Source organism: Pituophis catenifer, unplaced genomic scaffold (assembly GCF_029215685.1).
Source record: "Pituophis catenifer annectens isolate HBS135680 unplaced genomic scaffold, rPitCat1.0.hap2 SCAF_7, whole genome shotgun sequence".
In the NCBI taxonomy this organism is placed as follows: Eukaryota; Metazoa; Chordata; class Lepidosauria; order Squamata; family Colubridae; genus Pituophis; species Pituophis catenifer.
The window spans coordinates 66,916,371-66,929,121 of NW_027256887.1; the positions used below are offsets into that span (position 1 = coordinate 66,916,371).

A 12,751-nucleotide genomic window follows, 5' to 3' on the forward strand; every position below is an offset into this window, starting at 1 on the left:
TCTGATCCTCCAGTTATGTAGACTTTAACTCCTAGAATTCTCTGGTTGGCACATTAATGGAACCTCATATCTAGAAGGAACCTAATATAGGAAAATCTGCTCTACACAATCAAGACATTGTAAGTTTCAAGTTTATTTTGTTATGTTTTTCCACACTGCTGTTAACTGGTAAAACTCTATTTACCCGAGCAGCCATCTGAAGAAATAATCTCAGTTGTTCAATGTTTATTAATTTAAATATAATTCTCTATGGAATGCCAAACATGTTAGACCTGATTACAAAATAGCTGGTTTAATTAGGAAAAGCACATTGCAATGACAATGATAAAACAGCACAATTTCATTATTATTTCAGTGTTCTGAAGACATGTACCCACAAAGTTTTGTTGATGAGGGAAAATGTTTTTAGCCCTAACTAAAGGGACAATTAAAAGACACGACAGGTATCCTACAATAAGTTTACCTGCCTGATGTATAATTGCGCCCTGTCAGAACTGCACTTCTCAAAACGAAATGGGAGAATCATTGTGAGCTGCAAAAACTGAGCAACATTTCCACACATTTTTTTTTAAGTGAGAATTTCTGCATGCAGAGTGCAGGGAGAAGAATTGGGTAACCATGGGAGAATTAAGAATGGAAATATAGACCTTCCCAAATAAACAAGACAGGTCAAATTCCATATGGAACCCCTAATGCCAAATCTTTATGTAAGTAAAACACCTAGTGTTGAAGTTTTATATAACTCTTTTATAGTAGTAAGAACTGCCTACTATCTGCCAGGATAATTTTTCACATGAAATTTGCACTGCTTGGGGCCACACTTCTCACCTTTATCTTTGTTTCTGCCATGTTCTCTTTATTGTTGCAAAGAAAAGCAAGGTCACTCCTATATAAAGAACAGTTGCTGGAACTGGGTATGTCTAGTTTAATGAAAGAAGGACTAGGGGTGACATGATAGCTGTGTTCCAATATCTCAGGGGCTGCCACAAAGAAGAGGGAGCCAAGCTATTCACCAAAGCACCTGAGGACAGGACAAGAAGCAATGGGTGGAAACCAATCAAAGAGAGAAGCAATCTAGAACTAAGAAGATATTCTATTCTATTCTATTCTATTCTATTCTATTCTATTCTATTCTATTCTATTCTATTCTATTCTATTCTATTCTATTCTATTCTATTCTATTCTATTCTATTCTATTCTATTCTATTCTATTCTATTCTACCCTACCCTACCCTACCCTACCCTACCCTACCCTGGTGACATTTGGTGATGTCACAGTTTGGAATCCCAAATAATCAAGGTTCTAAATGGTATCATGATCCTTCATGATTTTAAGAAGCTTCCTTCTGACAAATAGGAGGAGCCCCAGGATCAGCAACAGTAGAACTAAAATAACATTTAGGGTAGGACTAAAAGTGCAGAGCTCTGTTTTCCTTTCTGCTACCAGTTTCCTGTTCACCAAAATAACTCATGAATTAAACTATCTAATAGAAATTTTGAGATGCGGATATTCAGAAAGCTGATTTTAGAGCAGCATCAGCAGCATGTTCTCTGATGATAATAAGAGAAGATGTTTAATGTTGATCTTCTTTTGGCCTATTCAGTATCTTAAATTCAGTGCAAAAATAACTATAATTTATGATAAGCATGCAATTTAGGATACTTATTGATGCTTTGGATAATGTATGCATTTAACAAATACTATATATGGATATTTCTGAATTGCTCATATATCATTTCTTTTGAAAAAGCATTGCTCTGAAAATGGGCATATACTATTTTTCTTCCTCCCAGCTGTCTTCTTTGTATTTCTTAGACAGCATCTGTTTTTGTCCAAGCATCCAGTCTGCACATTCAAGCTTTTTGCTTTTTCATAAGCAGTTCCTAGTCAATTTCATTTCTAGGGTTAAAATTGTCTTCTTTGCTCTTCAAAGACAAACTGGATTGAACCAGAATTGCTACTTGTGGAAAGATTCTACACTGTAAAGCCAAAGTAACCTCCTTCCAGAAATTTACTACCTACTAAGCACCCCAGTTTGTCATCTGTTAGAATAGGCTGGGGCATTTGCTTAAAAGAAGGATGCTATGTAGTACTACTGAAACCAGCATGATCTTTTTCAAAAATGTGCATGCCTGTTTATTTTAAAATACTTTTAATTAGGAAAGGGTTGAGAAGTCAGAAGCTCTTCCTATGCTGCTGAGCTACAATCTACAGGATACAGAACCAACATGGTGAAGAAAGCTGGGAGGTGTAGTTCAGCAACATATTCAGGACCACAATTCTTTACTCAATTTATTAATGGGACTGGTGGCACAGAGGTTATAATGTAGTACTGCAGGCTACTTCTGTTGACTGCCGGCTGCCAGCAATTTGGCAGTTCGAATCTCACCAAGCTCAAGGTTGACTCAGCCTTCCATCCTTTCAAGGTGGGTAAAATGAGGACTCAGATTGTTGGGGGCAATATGCTGACTGTGTATTTATTTATTATTTTATTTATTAGTCCAATTTATATGCCGCCCTTCTCTGTAGACTCAGGGCAGCTTACAATGCATTATAGCAATAGCCTGCATACCTTTTTGTATATACCTGCTTATTAGGGCTTTTGGCCCCCCCTAAGCGGTGTTGTTCTATACAAAGTTAGCTTATTGCCCCCACAATCCGGGTCCTCAATCTACCTAGTTTAGTTTAGTTTAGTTTAGTTTATTAGATTTCTATACCGCCCTTCTCCTGAAGGACTCAGGGCGGTGTACAGCCATATTAAAACACATAGATTTATAAAATTTAAAACCAATTAAAATTGAATATAAAAATTTGACCTACCTTGAAAGGATGGAAGGCTGAGTCAACCTTGAGCCTGGTGAGATTCAAACTTGCACTAATTGCAGGCAGCTGGCAGCTAAGTGCTAGCACTTAACAGCACTTTAGTCCGCTGCACCACCGAGGCTCTGTGTAAACTGCTCAGAGAGGGCTGTGAAACAGTATATAAGTCTAAGTACTATTGCTATTGCCATTAAATTCATTTGATTTCTGTCTTTTCAGAAAATGAATGTCAACGCAAGCCAAAACCTATTGTGATTATTTCCAGATGTACACATTTCAAACCAGAGAACCAGCAGCTCTAGTTGAGCTGAAGGTTTTTGGGGGCAGAGAGAAGAAATTAGCAGTCTATATCAACTCCTTTATCTACTGGGTGGGACCCAACACCTTCCCCCTTGCCATGGTCATGATTGTAAAAATGTTCCCAGCTATTCTTGGTTTCTTGGCCAAGAGCAAAATGTATTTCACTTTGGTTCACAACAATATACATATTTACAAATTTTTTTGAAATTTTTTTTTTATACATATTTACAAATTTATGGAATGGGAGCTGTACTTTTTCTGATGTAATAAATCCATAATAATTAAAAATACTTGTTTTTAACACTTGAATTTCCAGTATTCCTAGACATGTTTATCAGTTGCCCGATTTCTGTTTTGACAAGAACTGAGGAGCAGTCAAAACTGTCAGTTCAACAGACAAGGGTCTCTTACATCAAACCATTTTTCTGACGAGTAATTTCTCATGAGAGAGGAAATCTAAACTGACCTATACTCCTGATGTCAATGGTTACATCCACATAGCCATGTTCAGCGCTGTGATACATCGCCTCTTTCAGAGCTTTGAGTCTGGCCTTGCTGTTGCGGTTTGCACATAAAGGAGCAGGCGTGCTGTCTGCTAAGTCAGTTCCTTCAGCCAATATCTCCTCCAGGGACAAGATATCACTCTTCTCCTTCTCTGGTTGAGCAAGAAGCTTACGAAACACGTTCCTGTCAATCACAAGCCAAAAGACAGAAAAGGGAAGGGCAGAGGCCACCATATGGGAATTGTTAACAGTGAAACAGAAGACAACTAGCCATCTGGCTAATACTAGTTCTGCTTAATTCATCCAACAAGATCTAGTAAACAAAGTATATTCTTTTCTTTGTACATGAGCAAGTCAAAAATTCAAAAAACCCCATATCCTGTCCATCAACAGGCTTTCATCCAAAGGCCATTAATGTTCAATGGAGCTGCTCCCAATGAACAAATAACTAGAAACAAGCAATGAAACCCAGCGTATAACCTCTCCCTTACCTCCCACCTACCTGATACGCTTACATCTTGCTAGCTGCGCATGTTCAGTCCTGTGGGGGATAGAATAAGCAATGTATCCGAAGCAAGTGGGCTGGGTGTATGTATCTCTGTGTTTGTTTAGACGGGGAGGAAGGTGTTTATTTTGCTATCTGCAATAATGTGTCTATTGTGCTGTGCAATTAGAGGAGAAAACATTTAATACCTCTGATCACTGCAATCCAGAATTCTCCAGGTGATGACAGGCATAGCTAAATGTGTCATAGCTCATAGCAACTCATGGCCAAAGAGTTCTACAATGAGTTCTTTATTGAACATCTGGCTGACTTCATTTATGACAGATGCATCAAGGGGAAGACTGAGTCTGCCCCAAATCTAAGCTTTTCTCCATCCAAACTTCAGGTGAGATATGATTTCTCAATTGGAACAGAATCCATCCCATCCATCTTTATTTTTAGAATGGAAATATAAAGCCATTTGCAAAAGAGTTCTGGGGTCCAATTGGGTAGCTGTCCAGGTGCATTCCATTTAAAGGAACATAAATCTCTATAGTTATATTACTATAAATTTCTATATAAATCTCTATAGTTATAATAAATCTACACAAATCTACATAAATCTCTATAGTGATATTACTATAACTAATGACATTTTTAATTTATAGTCAAAATCAGTTCCTGGATTTTTGAAGCTAAAGGATATAAGGACATAATGGAAGAAGATCTTGGTAAATGAAAAACATTAGAAGTGGTGGCAAAGACAACTATCCAATCCTTTGTTACCACAAATAATAGACGGTTGCCTTTCAAATGGCTTTTTTTTTTTTTTGCACCTTCAGTTCATGTATTTTCTTGGCTCTGATACCGAAATGCTAACTTTTCCTCTTTAATTCTACAGATGATTATTTATCATCCAATGATTGCATCATCAAGGGATGATTTATAAGTGCAAAGAAGATGTCTGGGTTTAGCAGCACAGACAGAAATTCTGTATGACTTAATGGCATTTTTAGACACCTCATTCACTAAGCGCTTAGTAACAAGGTGATTTACAGTCATGTCTTTGTGCCTTTCTGATTCATATATACACATGCTTATTCCCTGCCTTAAACTTGTCTTATTTTCTCACAAGCCACCTCTTATTCTTTCCCCTTTGTTACTAGCCTAATGGTTCATTAGTTCTGAATACTGCCGAGGCAATAAAATTGGCAGATCTGTTGTTTTTCCTTGTGATTTTACCAGATCTTTATACTGAAGAATTGTATTGTGTTTGGGGGGCGGGGTGCACTGAGGAAGCTCAACCAATCTCATTGTACATATGTTGTGCACTGGCAATAAAGATTTGAATTTGAATTGAATTTGAAGAATATCTGGAATATCTATTTCCTGAACAAACCTTGTATCTCATATTCCTTTCCTGAAGTTTTACGTATGTTGTACATCTATGATCTAGGACTATATTTGGGACTTCTCTCTACTGCAATGGTCCTGACTCCACAAATACTTCTGTCTTTGCCTTTCATTGAAATCTCATTGAAAGGTGCTCCTGAAAGCTATTTCAGGTGATAGAGCAACTGAGTTATAAAGCTAAAACAAATATCAAGTGACGGAAAATTATGTTCGTCAAGATTTTTTTGTCTTGTAATCCATCAGCCCGACACAAGTTGCAGTCTGTTAAAATCTGGACAGCTAAACGGGCCTGTCCTAAATAGATCCTGGTTTGAGACGGCCTACAGGTCAATTCTGTCTTTGTCCCCAGTCTGATAGCCTCAGAATTGATAAAATACAGCCAATTTATTTTTTTTTTGGCTGTATTTGATTTGTAGATAATGTAAGGAGCAAAATGAGTACCTTACAGTTAAAAAAACTGATCTTGCCACTCAAACTTCCCCAAATGGGACATGTAATCTGATCTGGCAAGAAGCTTAAAGGGTAAAATAGACATTTTAAGCATTTAAGGTAAGAGTTTGCCAGGACAATAATATTTTTCCTAACTCTAGGCTATCTTGATTTTTAACTTGCTTTAATACCAACATCCAGCTTGTAACTCATTGCCTGCATCTCAGTGGTGTCTGTTCCTGCATTATTACCAGAGGTGGGTTTCAGCAGGTCCTGACCAGTTCTGGAGAACCAGTAGCGGAAATTTTGAGTAGTTTGGAGAACCGGTAGTAAAAATTCTGACTGGCCCCGCCCCCATCTATTCTCTGCCTGCTAAGTCCCAGCTGATTGGGAGGAAATGGGGATTTTGCAGTAACCTTCCCCTGGAGTGGGGTGGGAATGGAGATTTTACAGTATCCTTCCCCTGCCATGCCCACCAAGCCACACCCACCAAGCCATGCCACGCCCACCAAGCCACACCCACAGAACCGGTAGTAAAAAAATTTGAAACCCACCACTGATTATTACGGTTATATATACTACCTCTTTACTTTTGTTTAGTTTTCATGGACAACAGCAATAGCAAATAGAATGTATCCTTTACCTATTTTGTTAAAAATAACGTTTAAGAAAAATCTGACAGTGTAAATTTATATATGTGAATCTTAATGTACAAGAATTGCAGATCAAATGCTTTAAATATCCCATTCAAACATTGTTTTAACACTTAACCAAAAGCATACCAAATATACCTGTGTCCATGTGCAGCAGCCTGGCTGAAGGAGTTCATATCACCTTGTGGAGTCATGGAAATTCCATTCCTGTACATTGTTCCAATCATAGGATCAGCACCTCGCTCCAAAAGCAGACTAACCAGTTCAAAATTTCCTACAAATCAGTAACAATGAAAGCCTTTTTAAAAAGCCTGCTTCTTATTCTCTTCAATCAAACAATATTAACTAAGGTATTATGATAAGATAATCCTTACCAGCAGCTGCTGCCAGTTGCAAGGGTGTTTCTGAATAGTTTTCCTCACCATGTTCCAAAGAGCCTTCTACTTTGGCTCCTGCATCCAGTAGTAGCTATAAAAGAATCCATTGTTTTTTTTTAAAAAAAAACATTTCTACACAACAACTAAAATGCTCATCCAACACAGAAGGGCAATCTTCTTCAACCTAGTGCTGAGATCCATTTTATTGCAAGCCCCATCATTCTGAGCCAGAATCTGCAGTCCCAAAACTTGTGCAAGCTAAAGTAGCTGCATGCTGCAAAATACATAAATACTAGCTATCGCATATGGGATGCAAAAATCCAGATGACCAATAGACAACCAATAAAGCGATGTAGTTCTTTGCACTTTACTTAGTGCATATTCCAGCCCAGATCTGGTAACAGCAAATTAATAAGTAGAGAAGTCCAAGGTTAAGGGCCATTAAATTAGGGGCCAGGTCATAAGACAAGATGGTAGTCATCTTTGGTTGCCACCAAAAAAAGCATTAAATATCAAGGGAAAAGGTGACAGGAACAGCTGATTTTTAATGCTGTGTGTCAAATGAATTGTAGAATCCCACACATGAATGCAATTTGCAGGGGTTTTCCCCCTAACATCTCTTTTTTGTTTGTACCATTGCTGAGACAGGATTACTGCACAACAGTAAATGTGCAATATTTTCGACACAGTCATTCCAAATAATGGCCTTTAAAGGATCAGCCCTTCTCTCTCTTTTTTTTTTCTCCCAAAAATGTCCCAAATACTGAATGGTCAATTCCCCGCTTTCTCTTATGATTGCCTTCTTAATCCACCAATTTGATTTATATTTGCTTCAACAAGCTTATGGTTGGCTTCCCAAGAGCTTTCTGTTGTGTTTTCACAGTGAAGGTAAAGTCGATGGACAACTGCCCTTCTTGACAGTTCTTAGGAACTGCAGCCCAGCTATACATCTTCTATTTTCACCTAACCTAATACTCCATTTTCACACAATAAATTGAATTTTATGTTACGAGAAACCTAAAAGATTTCAGAATGACATATTCTTCAGAGATTGGGGATGCTTGGAATGGATTATACATTAAAACAAATACCAAAGGTGAGAAGTTCAAGAATTTCAGAAATAGAACACCCTTAGTGTCTCTATATCTTGGGAGGAGAAGACACATGAGGATTCTATCATGAAAACAAACAGTAATTTACAATACAACCACAAATTACCCTAAAGTGGTTTGAGAAGGCAACATACCAAATGGTAGCAATTGAACATTTTTTTCACCACCACAGAAATGTCAGCTCAGATTATTATGACACTTGAAAGATTGAGGGAACTAAATATGTTTAGGGGAAACCAGCTGAAGAATATGACAGCACTATGCAAAAACCTGAAATAGTATCATAGATGTAGGGTACCATATATCCTCTACCATGGCAACTTTTAATCCATTCAGAACAATCCAAAGATTCAGAAATATAACTATCCAGTCTAAAACCAATCTTCTGCTTATATTATTCTTATTCTTATTGGAGCGGATGCCAAAGGAATTATTCACCCATTCCATGTTGTTGTTGCCAAAGGAACTGTCCCATCCCAACAACTCTGATTTAATAGAAGAAACTATTTGTAGCTCAGGGTTGAACTGTGGGGTCCTTGGTGCTCTCTGAACTTGTTTTCTTGCAGGTGTTTCATTATCCAACTAGTTAACATCATCAGTACCAGAAGAGGATAGGGTTTGCTTCTTATTTATATAACCCACAACCTGGTCTTTCCAATACTATTTGCACAATCTGTAACATTTCAAGGATTCAACAAATGCAACATTTCAACAAACAGTTGGTTTAGTTTGTTCTAGACTAAGCTATGCTAACTATTACCATTATATCATATATGCATTGATGTACATTATCTATCACAGGTAAAGACCTCAATCAAATCAATGTAACCATTTTTAAATGGATCATGTCCGTTTCTTTATTTCAGAAGTCTTGTGCTGGATTTAAATCACTTGACTAGGAGCCATGAAAGCACGATGTGCTTGACACTACATTGTTAAAGGAATCCTGTTATTGAAAGAGAGAGCAGTAATAAATGGCACTGAAGAGCGATCAGTCAAAAGCATCTTATGGTGGTCTTGCAGTTGGTTCCATCAAAAACAGCACTGCCATTAGGCAACGTGACCCAACAGATGCCGAGAAGTAGAGATCAGCCTTCCAGATATTCTGCTTGAACTTGAAGCCCATTCTCTCCTATTAGAGGCTAAAATGATTTTGTATTCAGATGCAGTTGAGGGCACCAGATTGCTGTCTTCCAGTGAGATGGAAGACACTGTTCTGTCACCAACATTGAAGTAATGTCAGTTGCTGGTTCAGTTCACATCTATATATGCAAAAGGGGTGGGTGGGTGAAAAGTATAATGTCCACTGCTTCAGACATCAAAGTATTTATTGTATTCAAATTACAAAAAAATACAGGAAAACAAGAAAGGCTGAAAAATATCTAGAATGCAGACCACTGGCTTTTGCATAAGGCCACACTGATAATTAACCTACAAATCAGTGGTGGTATTCAGCCAGTTATATCTGGTTCGGGCAAACCGGTAGCAGCTGTGGGAGGCTCTGCCCACCCACCCAGACGTCACCACGTCCCGCTTTTGACGCTCTGTGCATGTACGCATGCTCACATTTGCGAACTGGTAGTGAAAGTAAGTGAATACCACCTCTGCTACAAATAATGTAAGAACTTTCTTCCTGGATCTCGCTAATGGAGATACCATTTTCAGTTTCAGAAAGCAGGATATCATAGAGAAATCATTTTTTGCTTCTCTCCAAATTAGAGATAAAGCAAACTTCCTTTCCAGTTTTTCTAATAACCACTGATAAACTTATCCTCTATGAAACCGTCATCACTTTAAATGTCTTATGAGCTTGGAGCTGGAATTGATAGCCACGAATATCATTAATTTGTTCTATATAGCCTGAAGAAATTATAAAGTTTTAGTCAATGAAACTCATTGGATGAGGGGGTTTAGAGCCCCAAAACAATTCTGCGTGGTCCCTAAACTCCTACAGTATTATTCTTTCTATTTTTATTTATTGTTTTATGTCTATTCTTTTTTGGCTGTGGTTTTTTAAAATGAGGTTGGACAAAAGGAGGAAAAGAAAGGAAGCTTTCTTTTATAATATATTATCATGTGACATGATAATATATTATTAAATAATAAATAAATGGATACATAAAACACATGGTCAAAAATTATTCAAAAGTGCCAATAGGATATTATTGGTATAATTTCTTTTTTAATTGCCTTATTTACACTTCACAGTGATTTAGCCGTTAATTGCATGCAAATTTCTCAGGTTTAATTCTAGCTATCCGATGAGAATTACTTCCTAATAGGTATACTTAAGACTGCAGCCTTATACTTGTAGATGTATATAATAGAGTTATTATATATCTGCAGAGCAAAGAAAGAAGTAGCAAAAAAAAAAAAATGAAAATGGCGGCCGTATGGAATGATTGCCAATTAAAAACTTACCATGAGAAATAAACTATGAGATGGAGCAAAAGGGAAATACAGTAATACCTGGACTACAGGAATATGTCCATGCAACACAGCAAATGTCAGGGCGGTCCAATGACGGGTCTCAGGATGGACGGATGGATATTTATGAGGAGTATTGACAACCTATAAACAGATAAAGTAGGTTTCTTATATATATGACTCTTCAGCAAAAGCCATTGTATGTGCAATCAAAACAAACTTGCCAGAATGCTTGGCATGTTAAGGTACAGAGAAAAAAAAGCAAGCATGGAAAAGAAACTCTTTTTAAAAAATCCTTTTTTAATTTTTAATCTAATCAAAATTTAACTGGCAACAAAATAGACTTCCTTAACTTAATTTTTCTTAGATCCTTTTAATCATAAGGCCTAGCTAGATACAATTCTTACAATCAATCAATATTCATCTGATGATCACATGAGTACGTCAGTAGCTTCAAACTATATTCTCAACAAACAGAAAGGGAGATGCTACTCTCCATCTCATTCTCAAAGTATCACAATCACACACATACAATGTTAGGCAAACCTACCAAACTCATACAATGTTTCGACCAAACCAAGTGGACCTTAAAGCTACAAGTTTCTCAGAAATCAGTTAAAGACCTGACTTAGACACAACCTTATAAGAAAAGGTTTTTGAGAGCCCTGGTCTCAAACACACCCTTTTCCTCCTAATAAATAGACAGAAAGAAAGAGTCCGACTTTAAATTTAGAAGAAGTGTGGTTTAATGTGCTGTCTAACTAGTCATGGTTCATGGTACCATTACAGCTTAGGCAGAGCAGAGACAGGGAAATGTTCCATTCTCTGCTGCCTATTCTACCATGCTATGGCAGCAGAGAGAGAGTTGAAAGCTCCATGGCTTTTCTCTCATTCTTCCCAGCTCTTTGCCATACTCCATTCTCCAGTCTGAACCTCAAATTACACTTAATTTTAACTATATAATAGCTAACTTTAACTTAAAGTTAACATATATCTATAGTCAGGATTGTGAATTATATTTATTTATTTATTAGTCATTAGTCATATTTCTATGCCGCCCACTCTCCGAGGACTCTGGGCGGCTTACACCAAAGACAGTATACTAAATAGCATATTGCCCCCAACAATCTGGGTCCTCATTGCATGTGTGGCCCCTGCACATACGCCCCACCCCTGCACATGTGCGCACGCCTCCCGCACATGGCCTGCCCCCCCTGCGCATGCTCCCCGTGTATACGCACGCAGCCCTCCCGCATGCTCCACGCATACAGAGCAGAGATCCAAAGATCCAAAGATCCAGCGGGAGGCGTGCACACATGTGCGGCGGAGCTGAACTGGGGTGACGGCTTGCGTGCCCACAAAGAGGGCGCTGTGTGTCACCTCTGGCACACGTCCCAGAGTTTCGCCATCATGGTTCTATACAATGTGTAAATTTTTCTTGTTCTGCTGGCCATCCTAAACAGCAGAGGATTGACTTCAGCAGATTTAGATTAAGTTTAGAATATTGAACTAACTGTCCCAATTTTTTCTCTGTAATTTTCGCTATTTGATTGCTGGCAAGAAAACAATCTTCTACTATCTAGTCAATCATCAGTTGTAAACTTGTCACACACAGCACTGTACTAGCTGCAATTGATTATTTGTTAGAACATGTAAAAAAGAATGCCTACAAATGTCAGTTTCTCACAGGAACAGTCTCATGCCAGGCTACTTAAGAGTATTTCAAGGTTAGACCAGGAAATTAAAAAGACTATGTATTGGAAATTAGTTCTCATATGAAATTCTCACCAGCTCAATACAAAAACATTTCAAAATAATAGTAGCAGAAATAATGCCTGCTATCTGCACTTCAGCCTATTCCAAGACAAGAAGTAACATCATAACGCAGAGGTATCTGAAATTCTGAACAGCCTAATTGCTGCATCTCATAAACTCATAAAAAAATATATAAATTGCTGCATTTCACACCTCACAATTATTTTTTTAACCTAAGAAACCCTAATCCGCAAACAAATAAACAAAACATATAAAAACCTATTATCACAATGCACAGTTCAAGTTTTTAAAATAGCATGAAACCTTGACTACATGAGGTAAACTTTCCTGCATATCAATAAAGAGCTAGTCCAATACATATATTAAAAAAAACCTAGGTAGTACTGTCTTCTTTAACAAAAAATATTTTTGGCTGCCCCCCAGATTTACTTTTTCAAATTCTGATTTTGCCAGCTT

At 37.6% G+C, this 12,751-nt stretch overlaps 1 protein-coding gene across 4 annotated transcripts in view; it reads right to left on the bottom strand.

Moving 5' to 3' along the window:
• ABTB3 (ankyrin repeat and BTB domain containing 3) overlaps positions 1-12,751 on the bottom strand; it is a 223,051-nt gene that overhangs the window by 18,670 nt on the left and 191,630 nt on the right. For 2 of the 4 annotated variants that reach the window (XM_070947801.1, XM_070947800.1), the window contains exons 8-11: positions 10,562-10,663; positions 6,978-7,071; positions 6,742-6,877; positions 3,588-3,808 (exon numbers count right to left, since the gene is read on the bottom strand). In XM_070947801.1, coding sequence (XP_070803902.1) covers positions 3,588-3,808; positions 6,742-6,877; positions 6,978-7,071; positions 10,562-10,663 — 553 coding nt within the window. Of the gene's footprint in view, positions 1-3,587; positions 3,809-4,126; positions 4,166-6,741; positions 6,878-6,977; positions 7,072-10,561; positions 10,664-12,751 lie in introns of all 4 variants that reach the window. The other 2 variants (XM_070947799.1, XM_070947802.1) reach the window with 2 other exon arrangements.